The 12,169-nt window shown below is 45.8% G+C and overlaps 1 protein-coding gene across 1 annotated transcript in view; it reads left to right on the top strand.

Annotated features, from left to right (window-relative positions):
- Window positions 1–12,169, top strand: part of SKAP2 (src kinase associated phosphoprotein 2) — a 170,659-nt gene that overhangs the window by 142,560 nt on the left and 15,930 nt on the right. The window contains exon 11 of the mRNA XM_053263889.1: window positions 8,294–8,406. Coding sequence (XP_053119864.1) covers window positions 8,294–8,406 — 113 coding nt within the window. The remainder of the gene's footprint in view (window positions 1–8,293; window positions 8,407–12,169) is intronic.

The following is a 12,169-nucleotide window of genomic DNA, read 5'->3' on the forward strand; positions in this document are numbered from 1 at the left end:
GGTTTGCTGCCAGGGGCTGCGCGGCTCCTGTTGCAGCACACGACCTCCCCAAAGCGGGCTGGGCTCCCTTAGCCCACTTTTGGGAGGTTGTGAGAAAAGCCTCTATAGCACAAATCATTCAGGTTCAGAAAGCACCTTGCATCATTTCAGACGTTAGTCTGCAAATAGTAAAAAGTATTCCAATAGTATTGTGGTTGTACGCAGAAATATTTACCCCATATTGCCAGTTGCAGAATTTGACACTGAAGACTGAAAGTTCGTACTCATGTAGTTTAGACGGTTAGAGAACTAAATAATACTTCCGGGTTAATGTTGACTCTTAAAAATATTTAAGGGGGTGCGTGTTAAGGGGTCAGAAGGCTGACAAATCCAGTCTTTCTGTCCCCATCTGTAGGGCAAGAGTGTCCACACAGCAGTTCAAGTCGCACAATTCAAACTATACCCTGTCACAATCAGGTACTACATTTCAAATGACTCCAGAATTACTGCATAATAATTCTTGCCTTTGATTGTGACAGCACATTGTCATTGCCCCCACGCCCAATAAACACACGAGACAGCGAAGAGTGGGTTCAAAGGGCCACAGCTTGTGAAATCTGCAGCGAGTTTTATCTTAACCTAGTAACCTCTTCCCTGCTCTACAGTGCAGTACCTAACTCCAGGAATAGCGCCATGATGGCAACATCCTTTAATCATTCTGTTTGGGTGATCCCACCCTAGCTCCAAGCAGTAGATCAGACACCGTCTAGTCCCTGCTTTTCCTTGCCAGCACTTTAATAAGCATTTCCCTCCACCCCCACAGCCACTGCGGCTTTGAAGTTGGTGATTCTGGCAAAGCCTGAAAGAAGTCCCATCCCATTTTCCTTTGTGCCATCCAGCCCCAAGTGATTGGTTTGGGTAAACCACTCCTGAACTGCCTCATAGTGTGTTTTTTGCCTATTTCATCGGGTGAGTTCAGACAGCATGTGGAACCACAGCTTATTTTATGTAAAGTTTTCTTTTGACAAACCCAGATTGCTGCCATGGACAATGATCAAATCTTGGTTCCACCATATTATAGTTTATTTGGGTCCTGCCCTCTTCCTTTGTCTTCCATGATCTAGGCTTGCCTCTCTCATTTTACTACCCGCATCATACCTGCCAGGTGTAATCATCAGAACCTAACTAGTATGTAATCAAACCCACCTAAAAAACAGCATGGGCATTCAGGTATTTGTTTCATCTAACTGTGGTGAGTTTATATGTCTGAAACCGTGCCAGTTTTCAAACAAACCATGGGGTTTTTAATACAGTGAGGAGATTCTCAGCATCAGGCAAAAGCGGGCTAAGGGAGCCTAGCACGCATTTGCCCGATTGTGTGCTGCCACGGGAGCCATGTGGCTCCTGGCAGCAAACCCTCCTAATTCCCCCTCCCCTTGGATGAGGTTAGCAGAGTGAGCGCTCTGCTAACCCCATCTATTTGCTCGTGTATTGCTGCAGTGCGGCTCCACGCCGCGGCAACACACAAGGACCCCGGCGGGAGGCTGAAACCAGCCTTCCGGCCCTGGGGGTCTCTCCAGGATGCCCCATGCACTTGTGTGGGGCATCCTGGAATTTCCAGGGGTCACATGGCCCCCAATCCCCTCCGGCTCTGTGACGGAGCTGGCAGTTGTGTGGACGGCTGATCCAGCTGCCCAGGGCTCCGCGGGCAATCGTCTAAGAAAGGACTCAATGTTTGCTGCTATAGCCTTTAGTGGGGTGGGGATCTCCTAAGGGAGAATTTCAGGCAGTCAAGCCACAGTCTGAAACCCAAGATTTCATTTGGTTAGCTTGGCCTAGCAATGGTCTTGTGTGATGTCATAACCCACAATCATGATTTAATCTTGGTTTATTTCACTAACTCTGCCTCTCGGGGCTCTCACATAGAGAAAGGCCATGGGAGGTAGGGAAAAGGGGTGGGATTTGAATAAACTGTAATACGGCAAAGCAAAGCAAGATTTGGTCATAATCTGTAGTTTCAATCCAGGTTTGTTAAAGGAACTTTAAATAAAATAAACTCTAGTTCTTTGTGATGCCTGAACTCAACCTGTGAAGTAGGCAAAAACAAAAACAAACCATCACCCTGTTCAAATGTCAATTAAGCAGAGAAACAAAACATGCTTACTCAGTTCCCAAAAGGGTGACGATGACGAACTAAATTCATATAATTGAATCCACTCACACCTAGCTGGGTGCATGAATTCCTGCTTTCTACTGGACTGAGGTACAGGGCAGGAAGCTCCGCTTAGTGATGGCAATAACGTCTTCTCCAGTACATCCTGTACTGCATGCTGTGCCAAGCCCTTGCCTCGTGTTGGCGCCAGAAGTGGGGATGAGGCTGCTTTCCTCCTCATAACTAGTGTGGAGTAGGGTGATAAAGTTCCCCTTTAACTGCTGTTGTTAATAATGAGCAATTGGGGAGAATACTGCCTCCACATTGTCCTGTTTCATCCATCCATCCATCCATCTATTACATTTCTGTACTGCCCCATCCAAAGGCTCTGGGTGGTGCCACAAGCTAAAAAGAAGGAAAGCTTAGGATCCAGGCTGCTTAATGCTCTAAACGAGTGGTTCCCAACCAAGGGATACACAACCCCCTAGAATTTCTAAGGCTTGTCAGGGTGAGAGCTCCTCAACTTACCCATCTCCCTAGCTGATTAGGATGCAGCTCCGTTGCTTCCTGATCAGAGGACTTGACTATTACAGTCACTGATTTTCATACAGATTAAGTTTAATGTTTAATTTCAGTAGGAGTACTCATGAATGCACCTTAAGTGGCGCAGTGGGGAAATGCTTGACTAACAAGCAGAAGGTTGCCGGTTCGAATCCCCGCTGGTACTATATTAGGCAGCAGCGATATGGGAAGATGCTGAAAGGCATCATCTCATACTGCATGGGAGGAGGCAACGGTAAACCCCTCCTGTATTCTACCAAAGAAAACCACAGGGCTCTGTGGGCACCAGGAGTCAAAATTGGCTTGACGGCTTACTTTACTCATGAATAACTTTACTCATGAATAATAGTCTGGATGTAAGCCAGTGATTGTGATAGTCTGTCTCATTACTGTAACATTTAAGTGTGTGTGTGTGTGTGTATGCGCATGAACACACAGACACCTTGATGGGGATCTGAGCTGAAGGTTTCAGGCAGAAGAGGTACACTTATTATCAAAAGAGATTGAACCCCACTGCTCTAAAGAGATAGTGGGTTTGTTACTAGAACCCAAATAAAACGCAACCCTTTGGGCCATATGGCAACTCTGTGCTTTTTAAAATTGGGTCCATCTAGCCTCCTTTGCATAAATAGGACTGGGACTAGGACCGGGGAGACCCAAGTTCAAATCCCCATTCAGCCATGATACTAGCTGGGTGACTCTGGGCCAGTCACTTCTCTCTCAGCCTAGCCTACTTCACAGGGTTGTTGTGAAAGAGAAACTTAAGTATGTAGTACACCGCTCTGGGCTCCTTGGAGGAAGAGTGGGATATAAATGTAATAATAATAAAAAAGGTGAAAGTGATTGAAGAGCAAACATACATAGGACCGTAGTGTAAACCCCAAGACCTGGTGAAGCAAGGTAGTTTTCATTCTTTCCCCCAAAACCTGGAAAGGATGCAACACGGTGAGCCTTTTATGCACTGCATTATGAGGAATCTCCCCGAGAGCGCTGCAGTCTGTAAGCAGCCTCGGTTGACAGACGACCCAGAAAACAAGGTTAGGAGAGCGCTCACTATCCTAACCTTGTTTTGGAGGGAGGCTCTACAAGCAGGTTTGCTGCCACAGTGTCAACAGATCAGGCCTGATCCCGCCAGTACACATGTGTGTGCGAAACCGGGCTGGGCTTTCTTAGCCCGGTTTTGCACATCCATGTGAGTAGCCTCAGGGAGTCCCAGAGTGAAGATCATTATTTAGGTAGGGTGCCAGCACTGGAAAGTCCTTGCTTGTTTTCTTTTCCTTTTATTTTTAAATTTTGTTTGCTGCCCTTCAGCTAATCACTCAGAGAGCAATGAACAATATTAAAATTAAAAAACAATATGAACATTAAGCATCAAACAGCAGAAACAAAGACTGAGTTAAAAAAAAACCAACAACAGCCAGAAGGCAAGAGGATAAGTCATTAAAACTATCTTATTAACATGCTGAAAGACCCGGACAAATAAAAAGGCAAGTAGATTTGGTACCTGATGAGCCTCTCAGGGATGGAGGGATACAACTCAGAGGATGGGGTTGTAGCTCACTGCCAAAGCTTCTGCTTTGCATGCAGAATGTCCCAGGTTAGGTTCTTAGCATCTCCAGGTAGGGCTGGGCAACACTTCTGTCTGAAACCCTGGGAAGCTGCTGCCAGTCAGAGTAGACATTACTGAGCTAGATGGACCCATGGTCTGAATCAGGATAAGGCAGCTACCTGTGTTTAGAGCAGGACTGCAGAACTTCAGTCCTCCAGCTGTTGTTGGACTACAGCTCCCATCATCCCTGATTATTGGCCATTGTAGTTGGAGATGGTTGGGGACTTGTACTCCAACAACTGCTCGAGGGCCAACATTATGCAACCCTGCTTTACTCTGAATTTTGTGCATTTCTTTTTAAATAAAAGTTAATCTCCAGGCTTTACAGATCTGGAGACACACAGAAGAACATGGAGGCCGCATTCTGCCCAGTTGCAGAAGAAGCCACGCCGCTTCCATTCCCCAGCCAGTGACTACAGCAGGGGTGCACAACTCCAGTGTCCTGGTGCTCCAGGAACAGCCATGACTTAGTGTGTAGGGGCCAAGATCAACTTTCAGCACATTAATTATTACATGTAATAATTATTAACTAGTGGGCCCGGGCACAGAGCATCTGTGCCTCTAGCTGGCCCGCTGCCGGGCCCGCCGCCACCTGGCCCTCCGCGGCTGGGCCAGCCGCCTTGCCTCCGCAGCCGCCCAGCCAGGCAATTGGTCCTGGGTGCGCCAGGACCAATCAGGCGCCCCCGCAGCTCAGCCAATCAGCTGGGCTGCCGGGACGCATTTTTCCTGGGCACACCCAGGAGAAATATATATATAGATTATTACACTAAAATTAATTATTAAAAAAATGAATGAAAGCAAGGGAGCAGAGGGTTGTGGTCAGAAGGAAAGGGGAAGGAGAAGAGGGATAAGGGATGTTGTTAGTGGGCTCTGGCACAGGGGCGGGGCCAGCAAGATGGGAGAGGAACATCTCGTCTCAAGTGGACAAATGCATTGAGCTGCTGCTGCTTACCATAAGTCAAGCCTAGTGTTCTTCATGGCTCCTGCTGTTGTTGAAGGACTTTCCTTCCTGTGGGCTGGCAAAAAAGTCCTTGAAGGCTAGATCCAGCCCCCAGGTCTTATGTCCTGCAGGCCTGGAATATGGGTTTAGTTGGTTCCTTTATACATGTTGGACTGTTGGACCATCTAGCCCGATATTGAGATGCTTCACACAAGTAGTGTGAAGCGCCAGGAGGAGGTTTGTGAGGAGAGTGGCTTTGACCCACTCTCCCCACAGACGATCGCCTACCTGCCGAGAGACGCGGGTTTTAGGTGGGGTAGAAATATTTTAAATAAATAGGTGGGTGGATTGCCCACCCAGACGAGTGGCAGCTGGACTCCGGTGCTTCTGTGCCTCACCCGGCAGCTACAGGGGTCGGGTTAAAGGAAGCACTGCGACGCAGTGCCCCACCCTCCGGAGCCCCAGTAATGCACTGCACAAGTGTGTGGTGCATTCCTGAGATCTCGCTTCCTCCACAGACCGAGGTTGACGGAGCGCTCGCTCCATTAACCTCATTTAAAGGGGTGGCTCTGTAAGCAGACTTGCTGCCATGGAGCCACTGGGCTCGCCCTTGAGCCCGTTGGTTCTCACGAGCAGCAGAAACCTGTCTCGGCTCCCTTAGCCCAGTTCCTGCTGCTCGTGAGAATAGCTTCGTTGTCTACTCTGGGCCGCAGAGGGCTCTCAAGGATCTTAGGCAGAGGTCTCCCATCACTTGCTATCTGACTCTTTTACTGGAGGTGCTGGTATTTGAGCCTGGGACCTTCTGAAGGCAAGAGATGTGTTCTTCCACTGAGCTTTGGTTCTCTCCCTCCTACTATGTCAGGAAGCACAATTGCTTTGCTTGTTGTAGAGACTCTAGAACCATATTGGGGTTGAATAAGTGCAACATAATGAGGCTCTACACACAATCCATGTGTAGGGCTTGGGAGGGTTCTGCGGGGAGAGTGGGCTTAGCCCACTCTCTCCGCAAATGAGCAGACGCTTGTTTCTGGACGGCCAGATCAGCTGCCCACACGACTACTGGCTCCATCGCGGAGCTGGTAGGAGCTGCAGGGATCGGGGGCCGACCAGTCCCTGGAAGTCCCAGGATGCCCCCCACAAGTGCGCAAGGCATTCTGGGGAGACCCCTGACACCGGGAGGCTCATTTTAGCCTCCAGGAGACCACAACATGTCATCGGGAAAATGGGATTAGCGGAGTGCTTGCTCCGCTAACCTCATTTAAGGGGAGGGCGTCTTTGGCAGGCTAGCTGCCAGAGAACCACCAGGCTCACCTGCGAGCCTGGTGGTTCTCACGATGGGGAGAAACCGGGCTGGGCTCCTGTAGCCTGTTTCCCCCCCATCGTGAGAATAGCCTCAATAAATAGGGACACTGTCAAAACAACCACCTTATCTAAGGCACTATTTATTTCTATCATAGCTGTAGTGTGCAGGAGAGAAACTAAATTGCATGAAGCATATTTTTGCAGTATTTATAAGCTGTTAATATATCCTAATGAAATATAACTCCATGTACACTATATAGATATTTAACATAGTGTGAGTAAATGGCTTACCAAAAAAAAGAAATTACCCAGAATAAACCGTGCATGCACAATCCCATATATTGTGCCATCCTGAGTGCCCTCTAGTGTTTATATACTAGAAGTCAAGTCATTTCTTATATGAATGAGTAAAAGCATGCCCTGAAATTGTAGATTTTGCCTCAAGCTGAAGGCAGATCAGTGAAATATCTGCTTATGGCTCTTGTGAATGGAGGTGAATGTAGCATTGGAAGGTCTGTGTGTAATCTTACTACCTTAGGAAGTAGTGAAATTTCAGTTTAATTTTTTTTTTTTGTCAAATGAAGATGATCATTAAAATGAGAAGTATGTTTTCTAAAACAGTGCATCCACCTTGAATTAGATGAGGATCTTGCAGATGTAATGAATGTTAATTATATAGTTTTATGCAGAAAGATATAAATAATTATTTGGAGTACTGATGACATGCAGATGTCAATGGCATCTTTTGGAGATTATCAGTATGGCAGTTTATCTCTTTTCTAATAAAACTAAGATCTTAACCAATCAGTTCTGGGATACTTGTATCTCAATTAGTAGATGCAGATTATTTGCATCTTAGTTTAAGCAGAACATGCTGTTTGTCTTGTTGGTGTTGCTTGTGTTCTTGCTGGGTTAACTTTTCATGGAATTGAAAACAGGAAAAGGTTTGCCATGTACACAGAAGCTTCTCATGCATTTGAGCTGTGTGGAATTCTGTGCTTCAGTAAATGCTCCTCTGTATGGCAAGCATATGACAAAGCATTTATTACTCTGTTATGGTGGCATTACAGAGCAAACAGTGCTAAAATAATCAATCAGTTAATGGTCTGTATGGCAGTTTGAACGTAACACATTCATTGTGCTTATGTTCTTAGAAGGATGAGCTTATGGCTGCAGTGTGTGTTGCATATTTAGCCAGAACTTAATGTCCTAAGCTGGTGCTGACACAAATATTTTAAAAATGCAGCTTCAGCAAGGTTAGCTTTGCAGATACTGCGGTATTCTAGCGTTAGCCCCCCAAAGAGAGAGGGAGCAGGGGGAAGAGACATTTTCCGAGGAGGCGTTTGTCTTTTTCCAGACTAAATATTGAGTGCTACAAAGTGCTTGTTTGGCCCCTCTTTGCATGTTCTCTTAACGTGAGCAGCAGCATTATCCCCTTTTCATATGAGAAAATACATGCCGCTGGTAGGGCTGTGGTAAAGCTCCACACTGCATTGTGAGAACTTGTAGCTGCATGTTTTAAGAAAAGCAGGTTGGGAGGCGGCAAGAAGTGGAACTTGTTTTTCATCTTTCTCATCACACTCCTATGGGACCTGACCAGCGGGGGGCAGGGGTGAACTTCCAACAAAAAAAGTTGAAAAATCTTCTTTCACAGAGCCGCCTTTGAGTGGTGATTTACATTTGTAACCTTGATAATAACCCTGGTCACATATGCTGACAAATCTAATGTATGCACCCTTTCCTTCCCCAGGCAATAAGAAAACCGATTATGCTAATTTCTATCAAGGTATGTGGGACTGTACTGGAGATGTTCCTGATGAGCTGACATTCAAACGTGGTGACGTTATCTACATTCTCAGCAAGGTACTGTATCGTCCTGAGAATAGATGGGTATGAAGAGATAGTTGAAGTTAAAAACATGCAGTCTTGCAGTCTTCAAGGGTGTGGGGAAACTGGCATTTCCTTTACGCCCTTTGCATTCAATCAGAAGTTCCTTACACATTAATTATTTTGTCAATTGAATGTAATCACATCTGAAGTGTAATTGTGCAACAGGAATTGTCTTAAGAGCATGTTTATCTATGCTTGGAATTTTGGCTACCAGCCACTATGTAACTTCCCTTTCCCTCGGGGAGACAATGAGCTTAATTGCATGTAAAAGTTCGCCTTGTCAACTACTATCGTGTGTGTGTGTGTGTGTGTGTATGTTTTGCTTCATTTTCTTTGGTACGTCTTGTATGTGCTGATTCTGAATTGACTGAACATCTTTCATGTCACACTTTGCTCTCAAAAGCAACTAGAACTTATGAACATATATTCTGAGGCATTCAGCCCATCTTCAACATGCAATCTTTTTTTAATCTTTTCTCTTATCTACCATGTTCTCATATCAGCTAATTTTTCTACATTTCCAAAGGGAGGTACAATTCTGCCCCACAGAATTGAATATGAATATCATGAATATCAGACTGAAATTACCAAAGGGAGGTACAATTTCGAAAGGGAGGTACAATTCTGCCCCACAGAATTGAATATGAATATCATGAATATCAGACTGAAATTACCACAAAACATGTGGCGTTTTTCACACAACACATAATCAACTTGTGGAATTCTCTGCCACAAGATGTGGTGACAGCCAGCAACCTGGATGGGGTTTGGATAACTTTAAGAGGGGTTTGGATAACTTCATGCAGGAGAGGTCTATCAGCGACTACTAGTCCGGAGGGCTATAGGCCACCTCCAGCCTCAGAGGATGCCTCTGAATACCAGTTGCACAGGAGTAACAGCAGGAGAGATGGCATGCCTTCAACTCCTGCCTGTAGGCTTCCAGTGGCATCTGGTGGGCCACTGTGTGAAACAGGATGCTGGACTAGATGGGCCTTGGGCCTGATCCAGCAGGGCTGTTCTTATGTGTTTGGTTTACTACATCAAGTATATATCTTACAGTGAGAATCATTCCAGTGACATGTTGTGGTCTCCTGGAAAGTGCTTCTACAAGGTGCCAACTGTGCCATTGTTCTACTTTGACTGCTCAGACCATTTTCTGTCTTTGCCATGGAAAAGCTACAGGGCATCTCTAACATTAAGCCGCTGTTGGGCCTGGAAGCCTGATGACCCTCTGAGAAAACCTTTATTGGATCCCACCACTATCAACTGATGATATGATGATGCTTTCAACAGCAATATGGAGTTCCCTTGCAGCACACCATTCCTTATCAGTAAAGTGCAATGTATCATTAAACAGGTGTGAGAGCAGCTAGAATGAATCATACAAAAAGTTATTTTGCTGATGATAACTGGACAATGCATTTCTTCTGTTTCATTGTAAATTTAGCAAAGCAATAATAATAATTAGGGCTGTGCAGTTCTATTGGTAGGAATATCTACTGGACCCAATATGCCCACTATCAGGCATTATTGGAAGGACTTCCAATACAACAGCAGGGAGCCCCAGTAGTTGGAATTGCGCCTAAAATCACTGCTGCCCTATCAGAATTATTTCTACTTCCAATAGTAATATTAGAACAAAACCAGCCCGGCAGCTTGGAGAAATTTTCCAAGCCTTTTCCAGACTAGTTTTAAGGACTGTGCCTCCAAAATTGGGGGATGGGTGAGCCAGGTTAACCCCCCAGAGAGCACCCACTGACCTAGTAGGTGCTTCCTGGAAGGTTACCTTGGCCTCTCTCACTCTCTTATTTCAGGGCTGGTGTTTAAGCACTGTACCCTGAAATTGGGGGTGGAGTTCAAAGTAACCCCCAAGGAAGCACCTGGGTATGTGGGTTACCTTTGGCCCCCACCCCCCAGTTTCAGGGGTACAGCCCCCCAAATCCAGGTCTGGAGCCATCTTTGGGAGCCAGGTTCCAATAAAGATTAACAGTAAAATGTCAGGTCAGTGACATCCCAGTACTGATAACATTGGGGAGGCTGTATCACCCTCCCCCATTTTTAATATTTTTTGGGGGGGCATATCAGATTGGCATTGATGATATTTTGGGTGGTGCACAGGCCTAATAATCATGATTAGATCACATTTGAGATCTCTATGTTTCATAATGTTTCTGTTGCCTTATCCTTGCAATGTACCCATGAGCTAGGTCATTCTTACTCCCATTTTACAGATGAAGAACTGGGACTGAGAGACGACATCTAGCCCAAACCAACACAATTAGGGCTGGTGTGTGTGTGAGAGAGAGTGAGAGAGAGAGAAAGAATAGCTTTTTTAATGTTTAAATAGTGTCTGTGTAGGACCTGATCCAGGTCAGGACTGCAGCAGGAAGGGTTCGTGGTGAAGGTAGTATTAAAGCTCCCTCCCCTGCACAGTGATCTCAATCTGGATTGGACCTCCATTCTATTATTGAATAGAACCAGTTCTGGCTGCACACCCCTAAGCAGGGATTTGAATTAAGGTCTTATAGGTCCAAGCCGTTTTATCCACTCAGTTGCATTACTAAACATGCTAGACAGCTTCCTGGTAGTATAAGTTTCTTTTTTGTTTGATAGCATTATTGGACTGTACTTGTTTCTTAATTGAATAAACAAAGAGTTAATTCAGTTTCCCACTCCTACAAGCCACCAGTAACATCTTGATTTTTAATGGTAAGGTGTATAGTTATTTGACCCAGGACAAAAAGCATTTCTTATTAAAAGGAAACATGAGGTGGAGCGAATCTTCTATATTATTAATTCTCCTGGGTGTGCCTTGGAATGTGCGTCCCAGCGCCCAGCTGATTGGCTGGGCAGTGGAGGCGCCTGTTTGGCTAAGGCGCACTCAGGAGGATTGGTTGCTGTGGTGGCGGCGGGCCGGCCACGGAGGCCAGAGGCAGCAGCAGGCCCAGCCCAGCCGCAGAGGCAAGGCCCAGGAGGAGGGAAAGAAAGGGGGCGGGGGCGGGGGGGGAGAAGTGGTGGTGGGGAGAGGCGGCTGGGCCCGGCACAGGCCGGCTGCGGTTAGGAAGCAGAGACTGGGGCAGAAGGTGGGGCGAGGGGAGAGGTAACCACCGGCCCCAAAGAGCACACAGATGCTCTGTGCGGGGTCGGCTAGTATACAATAATTTCATATTTGCCTTTCCCTTCATTAGCTTCCTATATTGTACCTTAGATTAATATATGTTTGGGCCTTTCTTTTAGATTTTGGTCTGTTGTAGCCGAGCCAGCCACATGCACGTTTTCTGCTTAGGAGTCAGTTCTTCTGCAAAACTTGGGGAGGGGGATGGTCATTTTCACATAGGTTCTTGCCCTTTTTTCAACAAAACAAGGTCTTCTGCCAGCAGTGAATTTAGAGGCTGTGGGAAGCAAAATGCCAGAGAATAATCTGTCTGGACATCCACTATACTTCTGCTCAAGGTCTGACTGAGTGTTACCAGTCAGACAAAGAGTTTGTTAAAAATGTAATCAAGGTAAAATATTATTTAGAGCTTCCTAAGCTTAAGGGCTTGAACAAATATTTCTTAATCTCTAAATTAATGCTTCAGCTCTATGGCACCTTGGGCAATTTTAAAAACATTTTTTACACCATCTAGTGGTCAGAAATGAGAGATGCAGGTGTTGAGAGACACTAATGTGTGCAATTTGAAAACAGTGTCATAAATTCAACTTCATCTTGATCTTAGCTACTGCTTATTACTTT

Source organism: Hemicordylus capensis, chromosome 6 (assembly GCF_027244095.1).
Source record: "Hemicordylus capensis ecotype Gifberg chromosome 6, rHemCap1.1.pri, whole genome shotgun sequence".
NCBI classification, from domain to species: Eukaryota; Metazoa; Chordata; class Lepidosauria; order Squamata; family Cordylidae; genus Hemicordylus; species Hemicordylus capensis.